At 36.2% G+C, this 21,536-nt stretch overlaps 1 protein-coding gene across 4 annotated transcripts; it reads right to left on the bottom strand.

Moving 5' to 3' along the window:
• Positions 1–411: 411 nt before the first annotated feature.
• LOC118744946 (putative helicase MOV-10) lies at positions 412–21,214 on the bottom strand. Of its 4 annotated transcripts, none has more exons than XM_036478392.1 (10): positions 20,730–21,214; positions 20,332–20,656; positions 20,068–20,240; positions 8,488–9,260; positions 7,723–8,400; positions 6,826–7,643; positions 6,571–6,676; positions 5,638–5,914; positions 5,179–5,581; positions 412–3,088 (listed from the first exon to the last, which is right to left on the bottom strand). In XM_036478392.1, the coding sequence occupies exons 2-10, from the start codon at positions 20,444–20,446 to the stop codon at positions 2,208–2,210; spliced, it is 4,224 nt and encodes a 1,407-aa protein (XP_036334285.1). In that variant the 5' UTR covers positions 20,447–20,656; positions 20,730–21,214; the 3' UTR covers positions 412–2,207. The 4 variants fall into 4 exon arrangements, with proteins under 4 accessions (XP_036334285.1, XP_036334283.1, XP_036334284.1 ...); XM_036478390.1 differs by having other exon boundaries at positions 20,726–21,214; XM_036478391.1 differs by having other exon boundaries at positions 20,332–21,214.
• Positions 21,215–21,536: the final 322 nt, after the last annotated feature.

Raw genomic sequence — 21,536 nt, forward strand, 5'->3', positions numbered from 1 at the left:
GCAGAGTTCTTGTAAAGCATTTAATTTAATATTTTTAATTTCAGTTTCTGTAAAATTTTCTTACTTAATTTTTTATGAATGAGGCCATTAATTTAAAGTTGAAAATTTTTGGTGGAAAAATTTCAAATTTTTCTAAATATTTTAGAGACTTTAAAACAATACTGTATGTATATGCCATTTGATGCAGAATGAAAATTAACGAAAAAATTCCGACCGGCGACATATATCGCTTGCGTATCGGCCGAGCGACACTGTTTACTACAACACCGCATATCGTATCGCTCTAATGTGCACCGTGCCTTACAATTGTGGTTGACAATAATTGCTTTATAAAAAAAGTGAATGTGAATAACATATGTATTATAATTTAATAATTCAAAAAGGACATGATCTATTATTATAGTTATGATGCAACCGGAAATTGAGTTGAAAAATTATACCAATTACAAATTATTTTTTTGGGCTCCTATTTTTCTTATTTAAACAAAGCATATGCTAAAAAACAGAATCGTCTTAAAAAAAAAATTAGACCAGTTCAAAGGAGCAATAAGACAAGTTTTATTAAGGTTTAAAACAAATTATAAGTCGAGTGTAATCATTAAAAATTGCTTTAATTTTAAAAAAGTTGTTTAATTTAGACCAGTTAAAACCCGAACATTTTAAAGGAATTTTGGGCAAAATGAATAATACAAATACCTTTTCAGCATTAAAGAGAGAATATTTTGTGATTGCAAAATTTGTATGAGGCGAAGAACCGCCGTTTTATTTAAAACATATTTTACGTTTCAGCTCATATTTAATATTACCTTACCGCACTTAAGCCATTATAGGCGGCATACACAGTGTGTCTGACTTGCGAGTCGGTTTGGATGTATTTGTGAAAATAAATGTGTTAGTTACACCGACATGACTCTTGGCATGAAACAGAATGATTCAACTGTGTGTAGGCGAAGGCGAGTCAACACGTACACAAATGACTTGCGAGCCAGACGCACCTTTTATGCCGCCTATTAGACCAGTTATATATTCGATTCTTTTGCATTTTAGAGAAGTGGTAAATCGAACGGCTATAAAACCAAAAGGCATAATTCTCAGGCATGTCAGAGCAAAAAAAAATAAGACAACCAGGGTTTAAACCAATTTTATTAAGAAAGTATGCTTTCCAAACATCTGTTAACTCAAATATCTAGCCGTTGAGAGCAATAGAGCTTTAGACTAGAGAAAGATTCCACACATTTTAGGCAAATGGAGAACTATTTCAGCAAAATTAGCATTTACGCCAGTGCGAAAATGTAAAAAAAACATTGAAGGACTGGCTTCCAGTGTCAAAAAAAAAAGTGCCAAAAGAAAAATTATCTCAAGTACCCTGAGTATGAATACTTGAAATACTTAATAGCAACTCTTCAAAAATTTGCATTGGTTATTTTTTAAGCAAGTATAAAAAGTTCTCACAAGGAAAACACATAGTTTGCTTTTGCATGCGAACAGACCACCAGCTAATGCTTAGCCCTCTCTAATGATTTAAGAGCCAGTGAAATTTGGCGCTTGAGACTCGGAAGAAAATAAACGATATTACACCCTCAAATACATCTTGCAATCACAAAACCAGTGTACACATTTCCCTTTTCTCGACATCTCTAAATTTAACGGTTCGACTGACATTGTTTCGGTGGTTTCCACACAAAATATTATTCAATGACAATTAATAAAGTAAATATTCAAATTATCCCGAAGGCTTCACGAGCAGACCCAAATTATTATAACTTCTCGGGATCCAACGAAAGGCAGCAAAAAATAAAAATCCCACTGCCCCAAACTTATAGCTATTAGCTTGTGAATATCACAGTTCACAAGCTTATATGGCGTAAAATTTTACGCGGTAATGAGTTATTTTTGTAGAATCAATTCCTCAGAAAAGACGGCAAGTTAAAGGAAAAAGAAAAAAGTTAAAATTCGGGAACAACTTACATACGATTAGCAAGAAAGATAACACGTCCACATACATGAACATGAAGCTCAATTCTGGCTATTCTCGCTATTCCCTAAAACATTTTTCCCCTTTCGCCGTTTACGAGTCATCGAAACTACAAAACTACGAGCAAAGTTCAAAGCAAAATGCAACAATCGCATTTGCCTAAAAACTTTGCATAATTGAAATAATAATAACAATGAAATGAAAAATAAATGCTATTTGGAAGTTCCATTTGCTAAGCAATTACGCAGCTCTTCTTCGAAGACTTTGGCGGCTCTGTGCGAGTTTGTACGTATCTCGGAGACGTTGGATATTCTGCATGTCCAACAAATACTCTGGCGTTGGCTTGTGACCTTAACGGAGTCGAAGGAGCAGAAGAGGCAGGTGCACGTTCACTAGCAGTGGCAGTATTACTTGTAGTACCGGAACGCCTAAGATCCTCCCTGAATGTTATGGGACCGTTTGCGTATACAGGCTGACACCGAGCCGGCGTAACACCAGCATTTGCAGTAGGCGTAGGCGAAGCGACAGTAGATACTCTGGCGTCGATGTGTAGTGTCTGAGCACCGGATGAATTCATAGTAGGAATTCCATCAGTTCTAATCGTAGGCGTGACACTATAATTTTCTGGCCTCTGAGTGGCCGTAACATTTGTAGCCCTTTCATTGATGCTATGCAAATTCGATAAAGTATAACGCCGCTCTACGTTACTGTTAGTATATCCTGCTGCTGCCGCTGTAGTCGTCTGGCTTCTTGCTGGGTTCATTACATTTGCGCCTTTTGCGGTCATGTCTGCTGTTGCTGGCACAAATGTTTGCTTGGACGGCTTCGATTTTCTTTTCAGTAAATTCAACCGTTTTATAATTTGATCTAAGTCCTCATCAACAGTGTTGGGCTGAGGGGGCAAGTTGATTATTTCAAAATCGTGTTGTTGCGGTACACGTGGTAGTCCTGGGAAGAGGTCTTCAATTTCTGATTTATTATTTTGGGCATTGCTATTGTTGCTTATAGTGCCAGTGGTGGCGGATTCACGCACACAACGCTCGTTAGATAAATAAAGGTCTTTGTAAAGAGTAAATGTTTGGCGTTGTTTTTCAGCGGATGCAGGCTTTGCAGCTGGATGAAAAAAAGGAGGAAAAAAATAATGGAAAAAATTGTTAAAAAAAAAGTTCAAAAAAGCGCTCCAAACAGAAAAAAGCGAAGAAGGCAATTAATGGTGAATAATTTTATTAGTAGTATCATTTTAAATCATCGAAGCCGAATAACATGCCTCAGGCCTTTTTACGAACTACTCACGATTGTGTACTTTTTTTTGGCAAATTATATCAGTTTTAAAGTTTATAAACATTAAGACCAGTTTCATAAAGCGGGTATCTGTTAGGAACTAAATTCCGTATCAGTTCTAGATATCCACGGAGTCAAAAAGTAGTAATCCTTTTAGACCACTTGCAAATCGAGTAATTTTTTTCTTATCAAACGAATAATAGTTAGACCAGTTGCATAAAAATCTAATCTTAGGTTAACAGACAAGTTTTGTTGCAAAATCGACAATACTGAAGTTAATGAACTTGTATGCCAGTTAGATAAATCACAAAATATTTAGAAGTATTTAAGTTTACAGCAAGTTAAATTTACGAAAACTAAGTTTTTATTTTTCGCTCTTACGCATTTCAACGCACACGGCGCCATTTTCGGGGAGTCTATTTTAAGGAGAGTTTATCAATAAAATACGAAAAAATAGTTATCAGTAACTTGTGTGCCAAGAGAAAATGTAAATTATGAAAAAAAAAACTTTTAGACCAGTTTTACAAAACCGCAATACATGCGATCTAATGAATTCAACACAAAATGTATGCTTATCGGACAACTTTTGAGGTGAAATGAAGATAGCAAATCTTTAGACCAGTTTGAGAAAAATGAAAAGAAAATAAATATTCGACCAGTGTATTACTTCAAAACGTATTTAAAGTAGGGATGCATCGGAAATATCAATGTTATCTTTTCGATACATCCAAATGAAGGTAGTAATTCCTTTAGACCAACTGCATGAACATATGTATGTGCGAACTTACAATGCGAGTAAATAGTGTTTAGAAAAATTTAGAATTAATGAAAGCCATAAAAAAAACAATTATAAGCAATTTTTGAGCATAGTAAAATTTTAAGACTTACTTTTATACCAGTTTACAAAAAGCAATTTATTCAGCTCAAAACAAAACGAGAGCTTACCGAACCACTTTCGGCGCAAAATAAGTAAATTAAAGATCTTTAGCCAAGTTTCATAGATGTCGGTAATTTAAAATTGACAGGGTGTACTTGAGGCAGTTTTTTTGTGAGGTGCTTTTAAAATGACTTTGAAAGTAAAAACTAGAAATAAATTCTAAATATTTTTGCGGACCCTTAATTGTTTAATCCCAGAGTAATTATGTCCAATTATAACCAAAAATTTTGAAAAAAAAACGTCAAAGCCAATAGAAGCTTACGCTTAAAAACATATTTTTAATATTAAAAAACTTTTTTATTGTCATTGCAAAAAAGCCAAACATAAAAAAAACTACATAGTTTATCAATTCCACATAAAAGCAATACAGCAAAAAAATCAACATACAAAAAGCTTCAACAAATATATGATATAAAAAATCAGCCAATATGAAAAATTCCACTCAATTTAACTAAATGAAAAATTATAAGCATGTCACGCGTATGTGTGTATGTTTAAAATCAAAAGAAGCAAGCATTTAAATGAGCAAAAACACTTCATAAACTTAAAGAACACAATAAAAGTAAATAATTTTGCTTATTTTTATAAAAAAAAAAAAAATGCATTTTAGCAATGAGATATGTATGTGTGTTAAGTGATTGATTTAAAACCGCGTATTTACGAAGTTGAAAATAAATATCCGATTAATACCCATTCTTAAGGCGTTTCTCATGCGCATAAACTGCTATTACCAGACTGTAGACCAATCAATAGATATGTATGTATACACATACACATGTTGGCATGAAATTCACACCTTCCCAACCTTAAACGCAAACACACATACTCACGCACACACATCAAGACATACAAATCCCCCTCCTCCTCACTTTCTTCTAAGCTTGCATCATTCTCAATATTTAAAGATTTTGTGCTGCCTTTGTCGCCTTCTTCGCTTTTTTACGTTTCAAAACTCTAAGTTTACGATAAAAATAGCTGCTCTTACTTTTGAATGCACTGCTATTCTTACTCTTCAGAGCTTCATTGGCAGCATCGGATGCCCTCTCATTCGCTTGTGCGTCACCGATAGCATTCTTCTTGGCCTTCTTCTGCCTTTTCTTTTTATTTCTTGCCTTAGATTTGGCACCATTTTTGCTGTCATCATCAGCAATATTCTTCTTGTTAACATTCAACTTTTCCATGGATATTGCTAGCTGCTGCATTTGCCCGTTGTTGGATTTGTCCTTCTGCACTGAAGGGCCATCTTCATGGTAGGAGGCACCAACCAAGGTGTTATGCAGTTGACACTGCTCAATAATATGCTTGAAGTCTTCATTTTGACTCAAAGTTCTCGGATTTCCGATTAGTATGAGAATTGAACGAGCACGAGAGAGCGTTACATTTAAACGCTAAAAAGATTGAAGAATAAATCATTTTAAGAAAAAAATTTGATTGTTGTACTTACTCTTGGACTATCCAGGAAACCCAGTGTCTTGGAGAACGAACGTACGAAAGATACAATTATAACGTTTTTCTCTTTGCCTTGAAAGGATTCAACTGCGCCCGTTTCGACTTGATACCAATTGCGTAGATTTAATTCGTCCTGAATGCGCATATACTGTTTCTTATATGGTGTTATAATACCAATGTCACTCTGTGTGATCTTGTGGCCCTTAATGCCGAAATACAGTAGATCGCGCACATAGTCCATCACGGTGGTAATCTCGAGCAGATTATATAGACTATAAGGATGATGCGATTTGTTAAATAAGCTATTTACAGTTTTTTTTAGTTTGAAAGAAGAGGAGTTAAGAGAGAAGCGCAGAATGCCCATGTTTTAGGAAACAAATGTTTTCCATTTAAAAACAGAAATTAGTTCGCAAAAACTATAGGTACCGCATGCTCGGTTAGTGATAGAAGCTTTTTTTTATATCAATCGAGGCTCATTACTACATAGTATGAAACTCATAAACTCCCAATAACCACAGCCAAAAAAAATATTTAAGTGCTATATTCGTTATCGATATCATTGGTGTTATTCTTTTCGATATTATCATTGATACCGTTATCGATAAAAATATTTGATACCGAGATCGGTAAAAAGCTAACAAAAAACATAACGGCAAACTAGGACCACATACGTACATATTTATGTATGTATATAAAAATTTGGGATTTCAATATTATCCTCACCGCCATTGTTTTCGATACTATGACTGATATCGTTATCTTTCTTTTTTCGATCTTGTTATCGATTGTCTATTCGATATCGGTGACAACATCTCTGTAAAAACGACTTGGGTTTGCAGTTATTTTCTATGAGTAATATATTAACTTCAAATATGAATACTAGCATATGTACATACAATGGCTAGTAATTCGAAAAGTATACATTTACCTTGTGGAATTATTTTCACGTTGTTCGGGACCAAAAATAGAATGAAAAATAATCGGATATTCAGCGTTGGGAGATCGATGCCAGTCGCGGCATAGCTGCTGAACGGCTGCGTAAATAAATAGCAAACAAAAGAAAATGTATTACTGCATATTTTTTTAAGTACAACATCTAAATGGAGAATTTGAGCTCGCTTAATTATTAAAAATGTTTTGGCTCCTTAATTTCAAACATTCTAGTACTACTACCCCTCCTCACCTGGCTCGGCCTCCGCCTTCAATCGTCCTTCATAGTACATTTCACTATACAAATTAACTATTTCCGGATGTGAACGGAAATTGCGACATAAACGTGTTTGTATTTGTCGATTATAGTTGCCATCCAAATCGACGCGATAGCAATCACGTTCGAGTAGGCGCTCCATCAATGACACCTCCAAACCCAGATCTGCAGCACGTTTGGAATTCAATAATGGACCCAATTGACGATGATCGCCAGAGATTACCAAACTTGCTGGCGCACTAAGTGTTGCCATAATGCCCACCAAAGTTTCGGTTTCTGTAGAAGCGGCCACCTCATCAACGAAAACATGCGTAAACACACCACTACCATCGATTTCTTTGCCAAATTTGCCCGTGGCCAAGCGCCCCACAATGCTTAGCGTACATACAACAATACGATATGCGTGCAACACTTTCACATCAGGCAAAAAATGATCCGCATACAAATTGGAGTATTCCAACAGCAATTCGTTGATGTTTTCCGAACGTTGCTCATATGCGCGCGAATAGATGCGTGTTATCGTTTGTGTTTCATTCATTGGCGCCAGCACATTGCAGAGACGTAACGCAATTTCATCGCATGCGCCATTTGAGCCCGCTGTAATAAGTATGCGTGACTGTGGCTGGAGTATGTAGATTTGCAAAATGGCTTCAACCAACGTTGTTGTCTTGCCGGTACCTGGAGGTCCGAATATAATGTAAGGCGCCATTTTCTCTACACTATTATTCACCACACACTGTATGGCCTGCAATTGTTCTGGATTCTTGTAGATACTTTTGTTACGCAGATTCAACCTGAATTCAAGTACATATGAAAATTTATATGAATGTGTACATACATATATTTAAAGACGAATGAAAATTTTGGACATACCACAATGCTGGCAATTCCCGAATCCTAACTTGCTCGGGGAAGAGAAATTTTTTTAGTATGTCCGCCGGCATAGCTACCAACTGTTCTAAGGCGCGATATTGATAGCGCAACACCATACGCGATGGTCGAAAGAGTATTGTATATGTTTTGTCATCTGGTATTTTTTTGTCGCATTTGAACGTTACTCGCCCGTATGAAATGCATTCAATTTGGCCGAGGTAGCTTTTTGTTTTTTTCTTTTCCGACTGATTTTGACTACCAGGTTCCTCAGCCAATTGTTCCATTCTGTTCATTAAGCCGTCCAATGTGTTTGGTATAGTATTGCCCTCATCGGTGGGTAGCACAATTACATCGTCATAGGGAAAAACTATATTCTCGAAGCGGATATGCTTCGGTGTCTTTGGCTTAACAATATAATCGTTTTCGTATTTACGCAACTTAACATTACGTTGCACCAAGCTCGAGTATTCCCGCATTGTATCCCAATCTTCGATTTGTAAAAGCTTCAACAATACATCGCGTACATTTTGTTGGGTCAAGGTTTTTTTATTATCTAAATATTGTCTAAAATCATTGGAAAGTTGTGAAAGTGGTTCTTCAATGAAATCCGTTTGAAGAGCGCGACGAATTTCAACTGGCGGCATATACTGGGGAAGTTTAAACATTGGTTTAAATTTACTGTAAAATATGAAATAAGGAAAACGAAGGTGATAAGTAATAGAAAATTGTTTAAAACAAAAACTAATCATAATTATAAAAGCTTACATTTTATTTGGTAAACGGCATGGATTGATGCTTAACTTGACCACAGGGAACTCTTCGACGCGACAAAAATGATGCTGCTCCACATAACGCTTCTGCTTGTTGAACTTATCATGGAATACCACAACAATCGGCTGCACAACACCTTTGCGAAAGAGATGACAATCGACGAAAAAATGATCTTTGCGATCTGCACCCAACGCATATGGCACACGTGTATTGTGCACATAATAGAAGGTACGCGTTTGCACAATCACCAACTTCTCAATGACAATATTCCGTCTTATCGAGACCAAATTAAAACGAAAATAATGCGAGTTTTTGCAAACATTATAGGAGAGTTCAAATACTGGCCGAACACTTTTAAAATAGTCCTTGAGCAACTTAAAATCTGATTCATCGCCATGTTCTTCCACATGCTCTTCAAAGCTAGTAGGTGAGCCAAAATTCATCTGACAAATATAGCAACCCATATTGGTGAGTTGAAAGGCGGATTCCCGCTCCTGCTCCAAACTACCCTCATAAAGAAGTTCATGAGTGGGCGCATTGTCTTCCACTTGTAGGGATTCTATCAGCGCAGGATCACCATTCAGCGCTGATTTGCCTTCGTCACCATTTGCCATATACTCAGTAGTTTCGCCATTTTTTTGTTTTTCATCAAGTTCTTCGATTTTTTTGTTGATATGCTGGTAAAAAGAAGCGCTCCTAATACGATAGGACTCAGAGCCGCGTTGCGTATTGATTAGGTAATTCGTGCGTGAGAGCAAAGTACCGACCTGTGCGAGATAAGGAAAGAAGATTATTAAAACAACAAAATATGGAGTCTTTAAAATTTTAAAAATTAGTTCCGTTGAAATGAATAACAGCCTTATTCTGTATCACGAACGATAGGCAAAACGAACGATTCGTCTGCAGACGACAACCTCTCTGATTGCGATTTTAAACTCCATCGGTCGTCTTCGTCGTGCTTTCCATATATTACGTTGCAAGGGTCTCGGTTGCATTTAAACTGGCTAAAATGATGCCGCCGGACTAATTTTTGAAGCATTCCTCTGCAGACGAATCGTTCGTGTTGCCTATCGTTCTTGATACAGAATAAGGCTGATAATCTGACCTGGAATTTTTTTGCCTAGTTTGATTCAAGCTTAATTAGGGTAATGGCTGGGACACACATGTGAGTAAAAATTAAAATATCAATATTGTAGTTTGCCGTTGCTACGTTGCAACTACACTGATTTATAATATGAGAGTGGCACACGTGTGGTACAGATCGTAATATTGACATCATACTACGATATGTGTCTCTAACATAACCCGGGTGACAAACGGACCCGCTTATCTGCATTAACAACGTTTATTTGCATTAACTCATGCAATATTCTCCTTCAAATGCGCATAAGCAGCCGAACAAATGCACACAAAGGTGCTGCAATTCAACTGCAACGGACTTCAGAGCAAGATCGATGAGAAAACCGTCTTCATGGGAAGGCGTGGAATATTGATAGCTGCGGTCCAAGAGACGAAGTTGCCAAGCAATTCAACCTTGCTGAATTGCACCGTCGAGATCGCGAGCGAGATAATGGTGAAGGCTTAGCATTCATCACGCAACACACAGTGTAGTATCGTCTTAACGAAGCAGACATCGACCGCAGGTATACCATCCTAGAATGTCAGGGTATTGCTATCCGGTCAGACGATGTTGAGCTCGAAATATTCAGCTGCCCGACAGGATATCGCTCTGAAATAGGTGCGCTACTCAGAGGTGAAACCCGTATGGTAGTTGGCGACTTCAACGCGCACCACCATCTTTGGCATTCAAGCCTGTCGAATGATCGTAGGGGAACTCATTTGACTGAGCAGATAGACGATTCGACATTCTGCACAATGAACGACAACGCACCCACCAGGATTATGGGCAGCTTCTGCGGCTCGCCAGACCTAACAATTGTCAGAGTTGGTCTGATTAACAGCGTATCATGGCGACCTATGCTGACATTAACATCAGACCATCTGCCCATAGTCATCTCGATTGATAAACCTGCCGACTTTGCTCCCGCGGATCACCGAACCTATGTCAACTTCTCCAAAGCTAATTGGAAAGGCTTCGCGGATGTTACTTAAAGCACCTTCACTGCTCTACCCACACCAATCTACGTGGTCTACCGTGAAGCGTGACGACAGAGTTGAAATATCTTTTGGCGACCGCGCTTCGCCAGTTCATCCTGCATCCTCCGGCGGACAAAGCCAAACGTCGAGTGACCATAAGGCTGCACAAACTGCCAACACCAAGTGCGCCTCTTGTTTTCACTAGCGGGGAGGTAAGGGTAGCCATCGGGAAGGCGAAAGCCTCCAAAGCCATTGGACCCGACGGAAAAATTTGGGTCCTGCGGGAGTAGCGTACCTAACGGAGGTCCTCAACCTGTCTATGGCCACTCTCGTCATTCCAAACATCTGGAAAATGGGGAGAGTGGTCCCACTGCTCAAACCGTGGAAACCAGCAAACAAAGGAGTCTTATCGCCCGATAACCCTCCTTTCCCCGGTAGCGAAGACACTAGAGGCCTTGCTACTCCCGTATTTCACAAACCACCTGACCCCAGCGAAGCATCAGCATGAGTTCCGTAAAGTGCACAGCACAACAACAGCACTTAACGCCATAAACAAACAGATAACTTGTGGCCTTAACCAAAATCGCCCCTATGAGAGAACGGTTCTAGTAGCGCTGGATCTGTCAAAAGCTTTAGACAGTCACTCCACGCTACTAGAAGACGTTGATGCTTCCTCTCTCCCACAGGGACTAAAGCGATGGTAGGCGAACTATCTGAATGGTCGCCATTCGTCAGTAATTTGTCCTATCCCCGTTAATGTTTAATTATTACATTTAAAAGCTTCCTCAACCACCAGAGGGAGTCACTACAGTCTCTTATACTGACAACTGCTCGATAATGGTGTCTGGGAATGGAATTGATGACTTGTGCTCGAAAGTAAACGGTTATCTCGCCGAGCTTTCTCGCTTCTTCACTGCAAGGAGCCTTATCCTCTCCCCTAAAAAATCCTCGGCAAATTTATTCACCACCTGAACTAAGGAGGTCAGACTGCAACTGAGTATTCACGTCAATGGCGAACCAATACCGACGGTGAATAACCCCAAAATCCTCGGAGTCACCTTCGACAGCCTGCTCTCCTTGATGCTTGCAACAATTCTTTACCAAGAAATACGTTTATGATAAAATTTTGGAAAATGAGCGTGGCATCGCCCACTTATGATCACATACATATATGTATCTCGGTAACCGTTCTACCAATTTGTACCATGCTCGGTATGGTTATTGTGCTCGCCGCATAAAAGCAAAACGTTGAAAATTATTGAAATCGGACTAAAATTGAGGCCGCTCTTCATATAACGGACAATTTCAGAAATGCTTGAATCTTCAATATTTCGAAATTTAAGGACGCTAATTTACTCAAAACTGATACACCCCGGCTTACCATGTAGCGGTAGCTTTCGGAAAGGTGGAAATCATATATTTAATACTTGCGCCGGGTATTTAATGTTTTGTCTCCGCCGAACTAAGACTTTCTTACTTGTTTATTTTACTATTAGTTAATTTAAAATTTTAGAGTTGAATTTTATTAAAAAGTCAACAACAACTAACTGAAAGCAACGTTAAAAAAATATAGAACTTATAAAAAATCAATAAATGAAAATTCTACTGACCCTGGGACTCTGTATCCCGTTTAAAATACATATCTTCAAGAAACAGGGCAAATTCAAAGAAGATGTAAATAAATTCATCCTGGTCCTGCCCTCTCACTGAGTTGTTCACAGATAAAGAAACGTTCAGTTTAGGATTTTGGACTGCGGGCTATCGAAGAAAAGTTCAATTCTCTTCCTTTTCTCCTTCTTCTCTACGTTCCCTCACGACCGCCTTCTATCTCCTCACTTCTTTTATTCTCTTCTCTGTCCTCTTTTTTCTATACTGTCCTCTTCTCACTCCACTCTTGTTCTCTCGCCTCGATGTTTATTTCCCTGTCTTCTCCATTTTCCTCGCATCTCTTTTCTCTTCTCTCCCCTCACTCTTCTTCTCTCTCTCCTCATCCTTCTTCTCTCTCTTTCTCTTCTTTTTCTTCTGGCTTCTTCACTCTCCTCAATACCATTATATCTCACTTTATCTCTCTCTCTCTGTTTCTCACTGTATCTTCTACTTCCTCTTCTCAATGCGACCCCTATACTTCTCTCTCTTCTCTAGTGAAGTGAAAGGTGTTTGGTGACGTGTGGGGAGCCGTTCCCCCCGGACATGTGTTGTATATGTGGAGGTCCGCTCAACGTCCGGTCTAGGAGTTGTGTGATGTACGGGTATATATGTATGTCCGGATCTCGTCTGTGATTTCCGCTTCCAGAAACAGGAACTGTTTTCTGCGCATAAAATTACAATGCGTTCCTTGACGTGGAGCATAGAGGCCTCATTATGTATGTATGTAGGTGATGTTCATCGATGTCAGTAGCCGGTGTAATCACCGGTTACTAAACAAGCGCAGTATAGTTTAGAAACGGACGGTCGATTGCCTTATATTTATGTATGTTGCCAAAAACATGCATTTTGTCTTTGCGCCAAGTACTATCGAGAGTTATTCGAGGACTTTGTTACATGCTATCCACTTTTTTTTTAACAATTGCGGTTGTATGCATGCGAGCGGAAGGGAAGTAACATCCGTCGGTAGTGCCGTTTATTTTGAACACAGACCATAAATTCCATTGTCGTACGCCAATATCAAGCAGTATTCAACGTACGTGAAGCCGGGTCTCCGTATCGGAATGACTCCGGGTTTTACTCCACCAAAGGTTGTTGTTTCCGCCTTCGATTAGACCTTGAATTTCTTAAAAAAAAAAGGATTCAATTCGGTTACTTTGCAATTATATGCAGCAATCATATTTTAAGCATTGAGACATACTAAAGCAAGTAGTTTTTAAGTGTAGGCAAATGTATTCGAGTAATTAGCACTTAAGCTTTGAAGATAAATTATTTAGACCTTATTCCATGTAATTAGCCCTTTAGCTTTGTACAAATTAGAAGCGTCGGAGTAGAAACTTCCTCTTAGCAAAAATAAAACGGCAAACATTTGCCAGACACAAAAAAGATCGGAGGTGGTTAATTAATCTGTAAAATTCTTAAGACCAATGTATGTACATAAGTATATCGATGGCACCGAGCTACTTTATTTGGACTTGTTCGATAACCATAAATTTATTCTATATTGAACGCTCAGCGATTCGATGAACTATTGTAACTTTGTACTAACGCAGACAGACAGAAATGTTTAATCTCATCTCAGCGTTGTCAAACCAGCTATCCAAACTCAGACATGCCTATTTACTGTGTCTTAAATCCGTAACTTAACTGCTTAACATAGTGCTGAGATAAGACGAAGCAATCGTACTTGGCAACAACAAAGCAGCCTCATTGCGTAAGTCGTAAATTAGGCTGAATTGTACGACTCGACAACATTAGCATTGTCTACTGTCGTGCTGAAATAAGTAAACGACGAAAATTGTCAAAAACTATGCAGTGCTGCCAAGTTTTTCCGTTTTAATACACTAGTCGAGTGGAAATTTTAGGCAATGGCGCTAAATTTTCGATACGATTCGACTCTCGAAAAACGACTTGCATTCGGCACGACTCTCGCAATGAGGCTGAAGTTTAGATAGTTTTTCGAGTTGAGATAGTTAATCGCATGGCGTTTAAGATAGAATAAATTGATGGCTATCAGAAAAAAGTTAAATGATAAGAAATCCAACACCAGCCACCTTAACTTCGCATACAATGTTAAGTACACATATGCAGCCTATAATGTAGCATTTTTTTATAATTTTTAGCAACGTTTTTTACGATTTTAAACAAACATGTACACATGTGGTTTTCAAAAGCAAATAAATTGTAAATTAACAAATAAAAACAGCTTTTTATTTTGATGCTTTGCAAAAACAAATTAATACATATAAATAAAAGGTATAGGTATGCAGAAATAAATAACAAAATAATACATAAAGCTAAAATTAAAATACAAACAATCGCAAGCTACAAGCGATAACGTCGAAAATGAAAAACACAAGGCTTAATGAGTCATACACCTTTTGGACTGGATATACATATGTACATACATGCATACCCTGCAGGAAATGTATCTAACTATAAGCTAATTTTAAGTTGTTTAGAAAGGAGCTAAAAGTCACTTATTATCTGTATATTTTCTTGACGAAAGCAAACTATGTTTCTATGGCGATGGCCGTGAATAGTCTGCATTTGGTGTAACTAACTTGTAACTAACTACTTTTGGACACAAAATATCAATAAGAAAAACAAAATATTTTTTTATTTTATTTATTTTTTATTTTTTTTTTATTTTTTTTTATTTTTTTTTTATTTTTTTTTATTTTATTTTTTATTTTTTTCTTATTTTATTAGATTTCATATTTGTTTTCATATTCTGCTGTAGGTGGTCCCGTATTCGAACTCCGTCAGACATAACTTCAAAATGATAATATGAAATTTCGATCTTCCTTTTATTTGTTCTCCATTCGAAAAACTATTTGCGAAGTGCAGGATATTTGAATAGAAACGCGTTTAAAGAAAACAATCTCCTTCATTACTCCTTCATTACTTGTCAACTTGTTTCAAATTAGCTTTTTGTAACTAACTACAAGTTATATATTTTATAGAAATCCCGCAAAAAAGCTAACTACAAGTGGTTTATTTTTTATCAAGTGATAATTTTTTTTCTTCAGGGTATGTACATATGGAATAAATATATTAGAATACAAAGCGTGATTTGAAGTTCGTGTTGTGAACACTATTATTAATAAAAGAAAATTTGCTTTTTCGCGGAATAACTGTTGCAGTACCAGTCTATACAGTAAAATGCGAACTTTCGCTTGTTAAAAATAGGCAGTGTAAGTAAACTGAAATTGTTGGGAAATACCAGATATAAAATTAATGACAAACTGCATTTTATGCATAAACGAAAGCACTTTAACTGAGGAAAAAAGTGCAACAAACATATGTATGCACATATGTATGTACGTACTTAGTTGTATTTATACAGATGTATATATAAAAAATGTATTGTTATATTTGGTTTTGATATTTCATATTCTTACTATGCGTTTTTTTTTTTAACTGCAACTATAGAAAATGAAGAAAGCAAATGCATTGCCTTCAACCAGTGAGTTTAGCATGATTACGATTATCGTCTCTTATAACAAAACAAAAATAAAAGCAAACTATTAAATATACTATGGAAGTGAATATGCTTCTTTATGCACACGTATTTAAATATACATACATACATATGTGCATACATACATACATACATAGTTGGTCTGCATATCTGTACATTAGACCGGGTCGCTCCCCATACAAAAGAACTTTGTAATTGCCTGGAAAGTTTAATTCATCTATGTATGATAAGCCCTAAAAACAGCCAAAAGTCGAGTATTCTTAATATTTTTTTTTTTAGTTTTTGCCCGATTTCAGTGTGTGATACCTTACTGAAAATGTAAGAGCTAGAATATATGTACATATATCGCTTAAGGTTCATGGAAAATTCATTAATTACAACAATTTACGACTCTGCATACACTCATATAAAGTGTTGGACATATCATTTTGGACGAACTTCAAAATTTATTTTATTTATTTATTTTTTTGACGCATTTGCTTCCGTATAACGAATAAACACAATTTTTTTAAATATCGAAGAAAACCGCAACACTTCCGACAAAAAAAAACTAAAATATTAACGGTAATTCTTAGACTCTTGAAACTTGCACATTATTTTACTAAAGTCTAAAGAACTATAAAACTGTACACTCAACAAATTGTTAGTACTTCTGAGAAAAAAGTTTGAAATTTTGATGAAAATTTTATGAATTTTTTTCAGTCTTATACAAAGTTATATATTTGAGTTTATTTGTGAGGGAATCGAATCAACTGTATTTTAATTGAAAAGTCTTAAAGATTAATAAATAAACATAAGTGGCAAACAATATCTTCAAGATGTATATGTATATGCATGCAAAAGTTTGTAAGTATTAATGTGTGTACACATATGTATGTAGTTATAACAACAATTTGCATATGGTGTCAAGGGATTTGTCTTTCTCCGCTGAGTATTTTTTGGACTTATTGTTGTTGTTTTTTTTTTTACTTATTCAAACACAGCGCTCACATTTCCAATTTCTGATGACTTGGAATTTATGTACATAAGTATTGGTGTCAGCTTACAAAATGCTCGCGTATATGGGGGTAATTATTTAACAATCGTACGGATTCAAATAAGTTTAACTTTTTAAGACACCGAATTAATTTTTTGGCTCTTTCGAAAATTTGGTAGAAACCTGTATGTACATTAGACTGCGCCTTAGTTGTATGGAGATTTTTTTTGTTAAGTTACAAAGCCTCACTCTCCCTAGAAATGTTCCTTTGGTCATAAAAACGTGCCCTGCGGATAACAGAAAGACGTACCTCAAAGTTCACAAATTCATGAAATTTTTCACAAAGTGGTCAAATTGCCTATAAGTCAGTGCGAAATTTAATGGAACTGGATGTAGTTTTGTCCCCCGATGCAATATTTTTAAACCTCCCAACTTTGAAAGTTATTGAGGTTTTTACCACGAAAATTTACAATCTTCTAGGTTTTGAAAAGCTAATTTTTAGTTCAGTAAATTGGTATGAAGAAAAACAATTTGTCGTAGCGAATTTTTGATGCGGTTTACTTCTAAGTGACACATAGATCATGAATGGAAATCCGCCATCTTGGATTTTTGGGTTTTTTGCGATTTGCAAGCTTATTTTGCATTTTTCGTAAAAAACCGTTCAAAACAAATTTGAAGAGAATCTAATTTCCCACACTTTTTATAAATATTTATAAATTTTTATTGTAAATAATTAGCAGAAAGTGCGTTTTACATTGACACGGTTTTCGCCTCACGGTTTTCGGAATTTTTCATCAATTTCTGTCTGGAGAATACGAAAACACAACTTATATCTCAGGTGTATTAGAATAAATTTTTTGCGTACGAGCAAAAAATAACTTCAACAATTTCAGCCTTTTGCTTACTTGCTGTGTGTGTGATTTGTATGTAGTATGTCATACAGCTGGCCAGCATTTAACGTGAAAATGTAGCATACGACAAAATTATTTTATAAAAAAGTGGCTGTAAAGGCTGTATGAGTTACTGAAAATTTAAGAAAACGTGGTTTTATACTTTAAATAGTATGTACAATAGACTGCATCACTCGTCATACAAAAAAAAACTCGGTACTATTTTTCCATTGGAATTATAAAATCTATTATATTTTAAGACGTCCACCACAATATTTCCGAAAAATATTAAGATTTAAGTGAGCTGGACCGATTTGAAAATACCTCTAAAAATTGAGTTTTTTATGAATAAAAATAGTTTCTTAAAGATTTTTTTTGATAAAATCCTCTCAAATGACAAAACAGTTTAAGCTTAAAATATTTGCATAAACATATTTAAAAAAAATTCAAAAAAAAATTTAAACGGAATCGTAATGATGAGATTTTTGATGCTGTTTTTTAACTTTTTTCAAAGATTGGTATAAGAAAAACTTGAATAACTGAACCTAAACTCTTCCGATTTAGACTTAAGAGGTGTCATTGGAAAGGTATTTTCAAATCGGTCCAGCTCGCTTAAATCTTAATATTTTTCCGAAATATTTTGGTGGACGTCTTAAAATATAATAAATTTTGTAATCCCGGCGGAAAAACCGCAACTTTTACTTTAATGTACAATCAAGCATTGAATTTTTGTAAAAAACGAATGTACAGCTTTTGAGAACTTGAGACTGAATCTTTAACATCGATTTCCAATGAGAGCCTCTTCCGGCCTTCTGGATGAACGCAACTAGGGTTCGAACGATACTATCGATATTGAGTAAGTATCGATACTGGGGGTATAAAAATGAGTACTTTAATACTCGATACCTTATTTGGTGATTTTACTCGATACTTTGCAAAGTACTCGCAGTATCGAATACTTATTCAAAAACACACTTTTTAAATTTTTTCTTCCATTGGCAACCCAATTTTCTTTGCTTATATGGAATACTATCATTCAAATTTGTCCATCACTTAAAATAAACTAAAATTGTCTGTAGTCTGTTGCATAACATAAACCAAATAAATTAAAGTTTAATGGCCTTATTCATACAAAATAAAGTAGGTTTAAAGAGCTTAATAAAATGACATTTTCATACATTTTTCAGTTTATATACCTTTTTTATTTTTTATGAATAAGGCCATAAAACTTTACGCAAAGTTCACGAAAAGGCAGAATTTTTAGAAGCTTTTTGGGTATGCAGTTTTGCAACCTATTCAAGTTTACGTGTAGCCTACTACCATTGACTTTTAATTCAAACTTCCACTTTATTATACTAAAATTGAATAGGATACAGAAATGTATACCCAAAAAGTTTACAAAAATTTCTTAATAAAATTTGAAATTCGTGATAGTATATATACATATATATATATATACATATGTGTATGAATGTATGTGCATTTAACGTTAAAATTACTTCCAACATGAAAGTAAGTTCTGCAATGAAATAAAAATCAAATATGTTAAATTTCTATTGTTTTAATTTCAGGAAATAACTAGATATACAATTGAAGAATAAATTAATTTTAGTATCCCAAAAAACGTATTTTAATGAATCCGATACTGAGTAGTATCGATACTTTCTCCCTGATACTTTTAGAGTATCGATACCATAATCTCGATGCCAGTATGAGTACTCAGTATCGATACCAACGTCTGAAATTTCGAACCCTAAACGCAACACTGACTGTCCTGCAAGCCTCTGGGATGTACCCGGGTCTCACGCAGTTCGCATACAAACGAGCCAACCAATTGCACACCATCAGAGCCCTTTGCAGCTGCGCAGGTATGATGCCATCGGTCCCCTTCGACTTTAATGGTTTGAACGAATTTATCGCTCAGCCCATCTGACGATCGTCCAGAAGATTGGAGAAGTTCAGGACCTCGGGGAGTTTCTGTAACCCGTCAGCGACAATTTTCGAATCGCTATTGCACCTTTTGACGTAAAAACATATATATCATGCGACCAAAAGTGCTATAGCGATCCGAAATTTGTCGCTAACTGGTTACAGAATCTCCCTCCTGAAGTACAAAATATCGCAAAGAAGTACATTTGACCGTACTTCGAAGTACGAAGTACAAGAGCGAATAAAGAAGTACTGTACTTCCGAAAGGACGCAAGGCGAATTTATACAAGGTGGCGGTACTGGCGAATTTAGATTTTCGCCGCGGTCCTTCTGAATGTCAAAATGTGTGTGCATACATACATATTTGTTTCACAATAAAAGAAAAACCAAATAACCACACGAAGATAAATATCGCATGAGAGTTTTTTTACTACATATATAAATGGCTAGTCAGGATACTTTCAAAGGATTGAAGTGGGCTCTTTTTCGGTGTTATTTTATCAACAAATATAAAAGATATAAAAATGTTTACATATGCACGATTTAAAACTTACATCGCTTGTGCCATTTGCATCCAATAACCGCTGACGCAAGTCATTTCTTTTGGAATGCAGATAATTCGTAAAATTTGCACGTAGAACACTTTTTCGTACCAACCAGTCGGTACGCGGTCCAAAAACCAAATTATGGTACTCCTCGAACAGGAATTGGCCCACCGCTTCAATTTCTAAAACAAAACAAAACCAGGATAAGAAAATATGCATTTATACCCCGTGTTTACTGCTACTATTTAAGGGTCGTAGTGTATATTTTCTTACCCCATTCTTCTGCTTTGTGAGGTTTCAATGCATTATCAGCTGCTCCATTTTTACCGAAAACACATTCGCTCTTAATATTACTTATTTCTGGTAATAGGACCTGGCCTCCACTCATTTTAAAAATATCCCAACCTGTGGATTTCCAGCAAATAATCGCGCAACAAAATAACACAGTATGCGTCGATTTAATTACGAAAAAAACCGTTCGCCCACTTCAACGTTCGTTTATGCAATGACTTTTGTTGCATTCACTGCGTCTAGTTACAGTTCTTCGTTGTTTTCTAATCTCTGTGTTGGTGGCGTTCGCGGTGGAGTCCCCGAAAAGCTAAAATGTTTTGTTATCGTTATTGCAATGATAATTATTATCACACGTCATATTTAAATATGTACATACATACATATGCATTTATAAACATTCCTTCATTATCCGCACTTTTCTTTTGTATTTGACTACCCTCGATCAATTAACAGTTGTTTTGGTTTTCACGATCATTTTTCACTTTATCCGCACGTTCGCACATGCAGTTCTTGAAATAGAGATAGCAACACACCCATCAGGGCTGCCAACTCTCCTTACTTACGAAGTGCAATATTGAGGATATTAAAAGGGTCAAGTAGATGAATAATCTGCCAAAAAAAGTGCCATTATTTTTAATCGAAAGAAGATTATTTCTTTCTTTTCCATTAGCACGGTTTACAATTGTGTGACAACATGGTTAGAGGCGAACATGACTGTAAAATATCAAAAAACTTTTGTTGAACAAGCAAACGTGTGTGTCAAGCGCTTGTTCAAGGGATAACACGATCGAACATCGATAGCCATCACACCATGTGGTCACACTTGCCGGATCGTGTAAGCCTCGCTATTCTAAAACAAAAGTGCAATACCCAAAAAAAAGATAAAATATTTGCACAAACTTAAAAAATTAGGAAATTTTAGTTTATGTAATATCCGCGAATGGTATCACAAAATTTTATTGAAATTTTACAATTTTTCAAAGAGCCATTATGGCACCTTTTGCCAAATATACAAAATGAGGTACCATTTGAAGTAAAATAGGGCGCTTTGAGGGAAGTTGGCAGGCCTGACACCCATTCTTGGCGGAAGTACGGAATAATCGATTAGAGATGTGGTCAAACGTTTAACTCAGCGATGGAAATAGTTTGATAAGCAACCACGTAAATTAAGAAATGCTGGAACATTT

Source organism: Rhagoletis pomonella, unplaced genomic scaffold, assembly GCF_013731165.1.
Source record: "Rhagoletis pomonella isolate Grant_MI unplaced genomic scaffold, Rhpom_1.0 Rhpom_scaffold_00008, whole genome shotgun sequence".
Lineage (NCBI taxonomy): Eukaryota > Metazoa > Arthropoda > Insecta > Diptera > Tephritidae > Rhagoletis > Rhagoletis pomonella.

Coding starts and splice junctions, on each gene's coding strand:
- LOC118744946 (XM_036478392.1), bottom strand. CDS start 20,446: ATGAGTGGAGGCCAGGTCCTATTACCAGAAATAAGTAATATTAAGAGC. Junction 20,241..20,331: donor TCACAAAGCAGAAGAATGGG/GTAAGAAAATAT, acceptor GTTTTGTTTTAG/AAATTGAAGCGGTGGGCCAA. Junction 8,401..8,487: donor TGCCGTTTACCAAATAAAAT/GTAAGCTTTTAT, acceptor CATATTTTACAG/TAAATTTAAACCAATGTTTA.